This window comes from Otolemur garnettii, unplaced genomic scaffold, assembly GCF_000181295.1.
Source record: "Otolemur garnettii isolate 467f Iridium unplaced genomic scaffold, OtoGar3 scaffold00145, whole genome shotgun sequence".
Lineage (NCBI taxonomy): Eukaryota > Metazoa > Chordata > Mammalia > Primates > Galagidae > Otolemur > Otolemur garnettii.
Window position 1 is genome coordinate 936,998 of NW_003852540.1, and position 12,116 is coordinate 949,113.

General features: G+C 47.4%; 1 protein-coding gene across 1 annotated transcript in view; it reads right to left on the reverse strand.

Moving 5' to 3' along the window:
- The window catches only part of PITPNM3 (PITPNM family member 3), a 102,874-nt gene that overhangs the window by 68,845 nt on the left and 21,913 nt on the right, over positions 1–12,116 (reverse strand). Inside the window, exon 3 of the mRNA XM_012810954.1 lies at positions 5,894–6,001. Coding sequence (XP_012666408.1) covers positions 5,894–5,963 — 70 coding nt within the window. The 5' untranslated portion in view covers positions 5,964–6,001. The remainder of the gene's footprint in view (positions 1–5,893; positions 6,002–12,116) is intronic.

Below are 12,116 nucleotides of genomic sequence, written 5' to 3' on the forward strand. Positions count from 1 at the left end.
AAAAAAAAAAAAAAAAAAAAAAAAATCATTAATTAAACCACTTTCAAAAGAAGTTCAAAGCACAATAAGTATATATTTTACTCTGTTTTTTTGATCAACATAATTTAAGTGTGCCATGGAAATTTAACTATAGGTTCAAGTGTACCATGACTCAATGACATAATTCCCTTCACAGTAGCTTCAAAAAAGAAAAGAAATACCTAGGAATATATATAATGAAAGAGGTGAAGGACTTCTATAAAGAAAATTATGAAGCCTTAAGAAAAGAAATAGCAGAAGATATTGACAAATGGAAGACTATACCATGCTCATGGCTGAGAAGAATCAACATGGTCAAAATGTCTATACTTCCCAAAGCAATCTACAGATTTAATGCAATCCCCTTTAAAATACCATCATCATACTTTCAAGATTTGGAAAAAATAATTCTTCATTTTGTATGGAACCAGAAAAAACCCCGTATAGCCAAGGCAATTCTTGGTAATAAAAACAAAGTTGGGGGTATCACCTTCCCAGACTTTTGGCTATACTACAAGGCCAGAGTGATCAAAACAACATGGTACTGCAATCCCCTTTAAAATACCATCATCATACTTTCAAGATTTGGAAAAAATAATTCTTCATTTTGTATGGAACCAGAAGAAACCCCGTATAGCCAAGGCAATTCAAGATAATAAAAACAAAGTTGGAGGTATCACCCTCCCAGACTTTTGGCTATACTACAAGGTCACAGTGATTAAAACAGCATAGTACTGGCACAAAAATAGAGACACTGACATCTTGAACCAAATAGAAAACCATGAGATGAAACTAACATCTTACAGCCTCCTAATCTTTGATAAACCAAATAAGAACATACACTGGGAAAAGAACCCCTGTTCAATAAACAGTGTTGGGTGAACTGGACAACCACATGTAAAAGACTGAAACTGGACCTGGACCTGTCACCACTTACAAAAATTGATTCAAGATGGATAAAAGATTTAAATCTAAGGCATGAAACAATAAAAATCCTTGAAGAAAGTGTGAGGAAAACACTGGAAGGTATCAGCCTGGGAAAGAAAGACTTTAAGAAGAAGATTTCCATGGCAACTGCAACAATAACAAAAATAAACAAATGGGACTTAATTAAACTAAAAAGCTTCCATACAGCTAAGGAAGCAACAACCAAAGCAAACAGACAACCATCAGAAGGGGAAAAGATATTTGCATATTATGAATTGGACAAAAGCTTGATAACTAGGATCTACAGAAAACTCAAATTAATCAACAAAAAAAGACCAAACAATCCCATATATCACTGACATGAATAGAACCTTGGCTAAAGAAGACAGATGAATGGCTAACAAACATATGAAAAAATGCTCATCAACCCTAATCATTAGACAAATGCAAATCAAAACCACCCTGAGATATCACCTAACCCCAGTATGATGTACAAAGCCTCAAAGTACTGGCATGGATGTGCCGAGAAGGGAACACTTTTACATTGCTGGTGGGACTGCAAACTAATACAACCTTTTTGGAAGGAAGTATGGAGAATCCTCAAAGAACTCAAATTAGACCTCTCATTTGATCCTGCAATCCCATTACTAGGCATATACCTACAAAAAAAAAAAATCCTTTTGTCATAAGGACATTTGCACTAGACTATTGAGCTCAGTTTATAATTGCTAAAATGAGGAAACAGCCTAAATGCCCACCAACCCAGGAATGGATTAACAAGCTGTGGTATATGTGTACCATGGAACACTATTCAGCCATTAAAAAAGATGGAGACTTTACATCTTTTGTATTAACCTGGACAGAGGTGGAACACATTCTTCTTAGTTAAGCATCACAAAAGAATCCAATGTACTCAATTCTAATATGAAGGCAGTAGATGAGCTAATACAAGGGTGGGGGGGGTTTGTAGGGGAATAAGGGAGCGGGGGCGGGGGGGAGGAGGGGTGACAGTGTATGGCACACACCTCTTGGGGCCAGGACACAATTAATAAGAGGGACTTTATTTAACAAATGCAATCAGTGTCACCTAATTCTTTGTACCCTTAATGAATCCCAAACAATAAAAAAAATAGTTAAAATGGTAAATTGTATGTTATGCATATTTTACTATAATGAACAATGTTAAATAAAAATAACAAGACAAATAATTGTACAATAATGATAACAATAATAAAGTATACTGAGCTGATGCTGAAGGATTCTTTACCACTAAAATACATACATACTGAGCAATATATTATCTCCCCCAAAAGGTAAATTTAAAACCAAGCTGAAAACAGAGAATATATAATACACATGTGCTAGAAATAGGGATGGAACCATAACCCAGAGACAAAAAGAGAAGCCGGAATAAAGGAGACCCTTGGGTCCCCTGATATGAGAAGAATGGAGGCTCCCAGGTCAGAGCCTGAGAACCATATCGTGAGCATCACAGGCCTGACCTCAGCTGCTAGACAGTGAAGGCTAAAGTGGAGCCCCGCCCTTTATTGCAGAGACCCTTAAAGGGTTATTCTATCCATAAAGGAACTTAAAACAAAAACTCCATTGGGGAAGCAGCAAAGAAACCATTCACAGACAGTGAGAAAGGGAAAAGTCACACATGAGTAATTAAAACCTAAGCCTGTGCCACTTATGGGTGTAGGGTCTAAATTTACACCACCCATGTAGAAAGGAAACTCTGAGCTATAAATTTAGCACATAAAATATTCAAGATTAGTGAAACACTCAGGCCCAGCAGAAAGGAATACAAAATCAGTCTCTATAAGGACAGCTTCACAACCTCAGGCATGGAAGACTCCCACAGAAAAGGAAAGGCAGGGGTGGGATGACCAAGATGAGTTCGCCGTAAAAACTGGAGAAACAAAATCCATAAAGTACAGTTAGCCTGTGCACATACACACACACACAGGAAGTATCACCCTCAAGAACTGGAGTAGTCTTGAGAATACCAGTGCAACATATGACGTAAATGGCTAAGGAGAGAAAAGGTGGAAAACAAAACACAATTCAGGTTTAAAAGGAAGAAGGTCGGCTCCACTGGGAATTTCTAGAGCGTAAGGAGTCTTCAGTACAATCAGGTAGATGTCAGTAGGGAGCTACCAAAAATATAAATCTAGAGCCCAGGAGAAAGGTCTTGCCTGGAAACAGTCATCACTGAGGGTGGCTGAAACACCCACGCAGGCAGTGTGATGGGCCAGGGCGTGAACCATGAGCAGGGGCCCTGGAGGAGCGCTGTGTTTAAGGGCAGGAAACTTGAAGGTATGCACGCTACCTACACCACCAATTTTGACTGCAGCCTTTTCCAGGAAATGCTCTCAGAACAACTGTCCCCCACCCCGCCCCCGCCAAGATAGTCCCAGAGCCTCTCAGAGCCCTCTCTTGAGCCTGCAGAGTACCCCGCGGCTCTGATCTGTCTCTTCCTCTCCCAAAAGGTGACAGTGCCATCCTGCTAGTCTTTCTTTAACCCATATCTAGCAGAGTTGGATCCCTGTGGTGGCTCCATGAATGACTATTGAAATGAATGAAATGAATGTGTGTTTTCTGTTGTGTTGTGGGAACTCACACTATGAATGCCCAGGAGAATGGAGCTCAAGGAGCTGAGAATCTGGTTGGTTTCTGCTCCCTCTCTCACTCTTCCTTCTCTCCTTCCTGCTCTCCATTCTGCACTGGGAGGAAATAGCATCAACTCTTGGACTCAGGCAAGCACTGCCCCGAATTCATTCAATTCAAAGCACTGGGAAGCTTTTGTCAGGGCTGTGGTTATGCAAGATCATTCACTCTTCTCCCCCTTCCATCATGATAAAAATTACCTGCCACTGAAGGCACTTTGCAAGTATTACCTCATTTAATCCCCACAGTGTTTTTATTAGTCCCCCACTCTGCAGATGAAGGAAGTGAGACTCAGGTGACATGACCTTCCCTGGCCACAAAGCCATGGAGTGGCAGGGCTCAGGTTCACACCCAGACCTCTTTGACTCCAAAGCTTTAGTTTCTGCTCCTCTCTGCCCCACCCTCACACACACACACTTCCTTCTCCTTGCACTCCCCTGTCCTCCAGCTCACACTGACTCTCGCTCACCCTCTCCTTAGTTCACACTGTGTCTGAGTCATATATTCTTTGGCAGACAAGTAGGGGTAGAGGGTGGGAGGGGGATGGCCAGATGGGTGGTGAGTATAAATCCAGGTTTGTCTTTTCACAGTAACAAATACTGTTGTAGGGCAGGACCTAGAATCCATGATCCCTTCTGGGCCCCTTCTAGGATTCTCGGGGTGAAGGAAAAAGCAAAGGACCCTTCTTGCAAATATGGCTGTGAAGACTGGGAAATAGTCTCTGGACTGGCCATGGGGACCAGATTCAGAGCCTGACCTTCTTGTGGATGGGACAGAGACCCAGAATGCCTTTCCTTTAAGACGCTGAATTTCTTGACCCTAACTTTGTGGGGGCCCAGAATGGTGCCAAGCCCCAGTCCAATCTGGGAGGTGAAGCCCTAGACTTGGAATTAGTAGACCAGGGACCTAGGCCTCAATGATGCTGCCACTAACTTGGAGGACATTGAGCAAGACACTGCCCTCTGAGGCCAGCTTCTTTGTCTGTGAAATAGGATGACCATCCCAGTCCTGGCCCATTCCTCAGAATGGGTGCTTTGGCACAGACAGGGGCTTTGAACCAAGGAGGAGAGGGTGGGAGTTGGGAGAAGAAGCAAGTGCCAGGGGCAAGATGGCCAATGCCAAGAGAGCTGCCACCAAGGCGGCCATCCTCTTGCCAGGGCCATCTCACTAAGCACCTCCTGATGGGGTGACCTTGCCCAGTCAGCAATTGTGGCTCAGACTGTGACTATGAATGACAGGACCAAGTGAGGACAGAGAAGAGGATATGGGGGAGAAATAAAGTAGAGGAGTGGTATGGGGGGTGGAGGAGGAGGGATGGGAGGAGCTGACCTGAGGGTGACGGGCACAGAGGTCAGCCCTGGCTCTGTTTCTCATTCCAGCATGACACTAATCAGGCACAGTCTTTAGCTGAAGATCTCTGAGCCTCAGTTTCCCCACAAGTCAACTCAGATTTTATGACCTCAGCCATATCGTCTACTTGCCTTTCACAGGCCAGCCCTGGCTTCACAGTCAGGAGCTCACCCTATATCCCCTCTCCTGCCTCCCTCTCCAAGTCCTGCCGCTCCCCTCCAGGCCAACAATCCTCAGATTAAGCTGGATGCCCTGTCTTGACTTATGCTATATGCCACTCATCACAAGGCAGAGGTGGCCCCTGGATCACCCTCGGTCCCTCCTGTAGAGCATTTACACACAGAGGTGCTCATAACATCTGGGTCACGAAAAATGGTCAAACAGCTAGATGATGGGCACCGAGAAGGCTCTGCCTGCTCTGTCTGCTGTTCAGGCTCTTGGTCTAGCCCCCTCCATGTCCCACAGAAAACCTCCTGGATTAATTCCTGCCACCTACTCCCTTTCCAACAACTCAGCCAAAGGAAGTCCCCACCCTCACTGGGGTCCTTCTCCCCTTAGACCTCAGCTGCTGCCACTGCTCAAAGGTGCCTCCAGCTGCCACCCTTCTTGTCTAGCCGATTTCCAATCCTGCAGGCCCAAAATCCCAAAAAGCATGGCCCCAGCCACCTGCCATCAATTATCCTTGCCACCAGGTGGCCATTCTGTGGACAAAGAACGCTCTGCTGAAGTACCCTGGAGTGGCTCTGCCCAAGAAAACTCCACAGAAGTCTCCAAGAGAGGGAGACTTCAGGGACACAGAATTCAGGGATGCTGTGAGGGAGGTACCCAGAAAGATGGACCTAAGTCTCAGCCCCAGTTGCCAGCCCTACAGCCCAGCCTGCAACACACACACCTGCACACCCTGGTCAGGAGAGAAGCAGAACCTCACCTGGATGCTCGTCCAGTTTCCCCATGGTCTCCATCTGCTCCACCAGGTCATTCGAGTTCCATTGGCTCATCCCAATGAGGATGGCATTCTTCCCTTCAGCCACATCCTCTGTGGAAAAAGCAGAGACAGGCATGAACAGGCAGGGCTCGGGTGGCTACCCCTAACCGGAGCTGTGTCTGAGGAAGCGTTCATTTCTTCCTGCATTGAGGCAGACTTCAGCTATTGAAAGTGTCTGTAGCCAAAGATGGGTATGAGGCATCAGGAATTTGGCATTGCAAGAAGACATCATTGTTGTACCCTACTGGGCCTCCGCTTGTCACAGCAAAAGAAAGTAACAAGGGGGCTGAAAACCCACAGAAGGCTCCATTCCTAACACTGACGGCAATATCTTTTGAAAGAAAGTATGTTTGGGAAGAAAGAGAAAAACTTGTCCATTGCCAGCAGTTTTTCTTTGGGAAAGTTATTGACTTCTCTTAACCTCAGTTTTCCCATGAGTAAAATGGGACTGGCAATCTCCAACTCACATGGTTTTTCTGGGGGTTAAGTGAGACAACGTGTAAAAGATCTTGGCGTGTAGGAGTTGCTCATAGATGAGGCCATTCTGATTATTTCTTCCCATGAAAAGTAACTCACCATTGGGATTTGAGTGGATCAGGATTTGCAGAGGGCAAAAAGCAGCTCTGGAGTAACTGTGAGAGCAGAAGCGTTCTGGTTCTAAGCAAGCTCTGAGCTTTATGCAACCCTCAGCCCCCATCTCAACCCTCAACCTGTGTCTATCCTTGCTCTTTCCCTGTTGGAACTTAGGGACTACTCTGGGAGAAATCACAGGAGCCACATTCCCTAACTACACTGAGCACAAGGCCTTGGCCCCCTCCAATGCATCTGGTACAGATGCTCACTCTGCAAAGGGATGTTTCTTCAAGAACAAATCCACAGGGATGCCTCTCCATACCCCACTTCAAAGATATAGGCCTTCCTGGCAAAGAGCTTTGTGCCCTCCCTCATAGGACAGACACCTGAGGGTATGGAGGAGAATCCCCAAGCTCACAGTAATTCAGAACAAAGGGTTGAGACCCATTTCACTGCTAAAGAACTTTACCTGGCAAATGGAACCAATATGGTGGCGCTGAAGCTCCGGGAGCTGTCCAGAGTTCTGATTCACTCTAGTGCTCAGTTATCCAAACCCCATTTCTGGCTAGTACATCTTCTCCTTCCGTGTTTTATTTATCTGTCTGATTTATTTAACAACATTTATCAAACCCTTATTACACACTGAGATTGTTATAAGTGCTTTACAAATATTAACTCATTCAATTCTCATAACAATACTAACAAAGTACAATGATTGTTATCTCCTTTTTATAAATAAAGAAACTGAGACACAGAGTCACTGCTAATCCTTGCTCAAGGTCACTGACTGGAGCCAGGATTCAAACTCAAATATGTGATTCAAGAGTCTGAATTTTTGCCACCTGGATAGCATACCCTAGACATCTGGTACTGGCTGCCCAACACTCCAGCCAGGCACTGCACATACCAGACAACTACCCGAGCCAGTGTGTTCCATCTGGGGACAGGTTTACTTCATAAGTAGCATTACCTGTTGGAGAGAGCTCTGACCAAGGTGTAAATTCTCCTACACGTAAGCTTTGTGCCTTTCTACCTATCTCTCAACCACCGTGCCCGTTTTCTTATCTCTTAAATGTTAATAATAGCTCTAGCTCTGTAGACTTTTCTAGGAAGCTGATGTGGGGGCAAATACACAGGGAAATTTTTAAACTATGCAAGCCCAAATGCTATAAACAAATACAGGTAGCACTGTTCTTGGGGAAGCTAAATTGTAAAGAGGTTAAGAGCTCAATTCTGGTGTTAGCGTGACTATTTTCAATCCCAAACCCACCATCTGCTAACTCTATGACCTTGGACAAGTAACTTCACCTTTCTAGCCTCAGTCTTTTCATATATAAAAGGAAATCACAGCAGTGCCTATGTCATAGGATTGCTGTGAGGATTAAACAAGATGCTGCGGGTGAGATGTTTGCAAGAGTGCCTGGCACACAGTAAGAGCACAGGCTGAGATACTATCAAATGGTGGGTCACACCGTCATTTACCCCAGCGACATTCTACGCTGCATCAGAGTAGGGTAGTCAGGATCAGTCACCACCTTGAGTTCTTTGTCTCCTGTTCAGTTACCAAAGCATGCAGTGATTCACTTGTTCATTCTGACATTTATCCCGCAGTGAATAGACTCCTGAGCACCTACTGTGTGCAGTATGAGGCATGACCTCCTTCCTGTAAGAACCCAGCTTTGTGAAAAACACAACAGAAATAACCCTGACATGGTGAGATGGGAGAGCGAGTGTGCCACAGGTGCTCTGCACGTCCTGGCTCCTGTTTTTTCTACTATACAGTAGGTCCTCTCCCATGGGCATGTGTGAGGCTACCTGAACTCTGTGGGGTCCCCCAGGGCTCTGGAGGCCTGCACACGCCTGCCCCTGTGCAACCCGGCCTCTTGCCTCTTCTATTTACGAGTTGGCCCTGCCACATCTTTGGCTCTTAGTCTTTTGTCTGTTTTTATATCAAATACCCAGTATATCTTTCACAGAGTCTCGCCATGACTCTCTCACACTCTGCGTCTGGCCCTGCCCTGCTCAGACCTGCCATCTCTGGATCCCTTTCTAGAGGCCTCTGTCTCTGAGAGCCCTCGAACTCCCCTTCGCCTCCTCCATGCCTTCAAAGGCTCCCCACCTCTCTCCGCCCTGTCCGTTCCTCTCTCCCTCCTCATCCCGTTATCTGTTGCTCTCTCCTCTCTCTAGGTTTCATTTTCTCCAGCTGGATACACCTCTCTCTCACTTTCTGTGGGTATCTCTTTCCTTTCCTGGGTCCCTGCTCCTCGGGATCTCCCCACACACAACCCTATGAAGGTCCCCTCGCTCCCCTGCTGTTCTCCCGCCCCTGAATCATTATCTCCCTTCTCTCTAGCTCTGTGCACTGTGTACCCCTCTCCCCTCTGTCTTCTCATCCCTTCCCTGTCTCCTGGGCCTCGTCTCCCCTCTGTCCCCATCTCCCCGACATGGTCTCTCTCCCCCTCTGATCCTCCCCCTGTCCCTTCTCTCCACACTCAGCCTTCATGTCTGCACTCTGGCAACAATGGGCCTGCCCCTGAGAGAACACACGCACACACATGCACACACGCACGCAAGCAGCAGCTGAGACAGCTCCTTTTGGAGTCATTCAGGCAAAGAGGGGCGCCGCGTGTCAGTTCATCTCCGCTCTGCTTCCTCCCCTGCAGCACATACCTCCCAACAGGACCCACAGAGACCACAAAGGGCTCATTTGGATAAATGTCCGGGTTATTGATTTTGCTTTCCATCTTCTAGTGACTGTCGCCTGCATGCTAATTCTCCTCCCTGACGACCTCTGGTGCAGACATGGTTCTACTATCTACTTCACTCTCACTGAGCCCCCACCTGGCCCAGACTTACGGCCAGGCTGAGCCTCACCCACTGTCACCATAACCCTGGCCTCAACCCCAGAGTGACTCTGACCCTGGCCGAAGCCTGGATACTCCCCTTTAAGCACAATCTCCAATGCCACAGGGAAGTCTTCCTGCCCTGGAGCCTCTATTTCTGCTGGATCTACGGGACTCGGGGGCAGGGCATCTCCTTGTCCCATGCCAGGAAGCCTTTGTCTCCAGCTCATGGAGCCCAGGGCCTGATCACTCTCTCCAGATGGCCCATCAAACACCATCCCTTATCAGGCCCATGACATCCTTCTGTCCAAGGACCTAGTTGTGTCTTGCTAGGGCCTCTAGAATATAAGCTTGCTAATCCTCACCTTGCACTGCTCATCCCCTGCCTCCATCCCCCACCCACAGCCACCACTGCCACTCTCTCTTCACCACGGGTAGAGTCACCACTCCGCCTGTCCCCAGAATGCCTGTCCATAGCATTCTCCTCTCCACTTCCCCTCCCCCACTGGGGACATCCCTAACACCCCTGTGGTTTGCTCCTACGATGACTCCTTTGCCCAGCCATAACCACCCACTGCCCACAGTGACATCTTTCTGCTCCATCCATGAGACAAGAAGTTCTAGCCCTACCATTTTACGGAGGCAGACGGTGAGGTTCAGACACTTAAGACTTGCCTGAGATCAGACAGCAGCCAGGCAGCGGCGCAACTTTGATGAAAGCCTGAGTCCTCTGATACCAACACTTCACTTTCTTCTATTCACCCTTTTCTCTCTCTCTAGAGCTGGAACGCCCCAGGGTGGCTGTGTGATCATAGCAAAACCCAAGATCTGGAGGAGAAGACGTGGCATGTCCCCTCATCCCTCTTTCTTTTTTTCTTTTTTCTTTTTTTTTGCAGTTTTTGGCTGGGGCTGGGTTTGAACCTGCCACCTTTGGTATATGGGGCCAGCACCCTACTTTTTTGAGCCACAGGTGCTGCCCCCCTCATCCTTCTTTCCCTGTGAGACTCAACCCTGCCTCTGAGTCTTTGTCTGCAAAATGGGATTAGTTAACCCTGCACTACCTTCCCCCCCTGGTTGCTGTGGGAAACCAGGAAGTTAGAGCCATGAGGAGGCTCTCAGCCTAAAGCCCAACTGCTCGGGCGGGCTCCGGCCTCCCACAGTGCTGGACTGAGCCCTGAAAGGGCAAGAAACCCAGGACACAGAAGACAGAGTCAAAGGCAAAAGGACGCATGCCTCTAGCTTCCAGTCCAGAGGGTCCCCTGCCCTGGCTGAGAAAGAGAAATCCATGCTTTGCTCTCAGTCAAGCTACCCAGGGCCAGGCGTGCCCTGAAAAAAAGCTTAGCTCTCACACTCACGCTTACCCCTCCCTGGCCCTGCCAGCGTTTTCCTCCCTGCAACTGCCAGGGCCTGTCCTGCTCATGAGTATTCATGGAGGGGGGTTGCTATGATATTTAGGAAAACAAAAGAAAACAAATATTTCCCATCAAAGTGAGGGAACGGGCCTGGACACTCAAGCCAACAGAGTCTTACAAGGCTGAACATTTAGAAAAGAGCCTTCAAGGTGACATCCTACACCCCCCCACCCATTTTCACACAGTTCTCCCACCGGTTGGTGCAAGGCTCATCCACTAGATGACTCCCAGCAGGTTAGTTCACGTGAGCACCTTTCTGTGCACCCTGATGTTTGGTGACCTTCAAGACTGCTCTAGTGGGAGTGTTCTTAGCATCTGAGTAGGTTAAAGGTAAGGATCCATCTGATATTTTCCCAAGGAAGACATACATTTTGCTATAGAAACAGACTATGAAGTGACATAGGTTTGACATATCCAGCCACACCCCAAATAAACTCATCTGACACCACCGGGGCCATTCTTGCCCCAACTTTCCATCCTTTCATGGAGGGAGACTCCAGAAGACTTTTTCACTTCCTTCTGGAACTTAGCCTTTGATGGCCAGGAACCCTCTGCAATCTGTACAGCCCTAACAGGTCAGCCTCCCCTCCTTGGCCCACTAAGCCCTTCTTACCTACAGCCACTGGCTAGCCTGCCTGTCACCCAGCAAGTTTCATCCTCCACAATGAGGAACTGTCACTCTGGGTCCAGGCATGGTTCCATTCTGAGGGTCCGTCAGACACTAGACAGGCTGAGTTCTGTGACTTTGACCTCCTCTGGGACAAGAACAGGAATGCCCAGGTCCAACACCAAGCCTGTACGGGAAATCAAGTCGAGAGGATGCTGACTGCCTTCCACAGTGCAGGCTACTGGGTCCAATCTCCTCCCTTTCCCTGCTGGGGCCACACTGAGCCACACGGGCCTTCTTGCTGTCACTCAAAAACATCGAACTCGTGCTTCCCATAAATGCTTTGCTCTGGCTGTCCCCACTGTCTATAACACTCTTCCCCCAGACCTGCATGTGGCTCATTTGTCATTTTTCAGCTCTCAGTTTAAGGCCACACCCTCTGAGATCCTCCTTCAGACATCCAGTCATTTTCTCACACCCCCTTATGTTATATAGGGGCATCTCCTTTTTTTTTTTTTTGCAGTTTTTGGGCGGGGCTGGGTTTGAACCCACCAACTCCAGCATATGGGGCTGGAACCCTACTCCTTTGAGCCACAGGTGCTGCCTGGGGCATCTCCATTTTTTTTTTTTTTTTGAGACAGAGACTTAAGCTGTCCCCCTGGGTAGAGTGCCATGGCATCACAGCTCACAGCAACCTCCAACTCCTGGGCTCAAGTGAGTCTCCTGCCTCA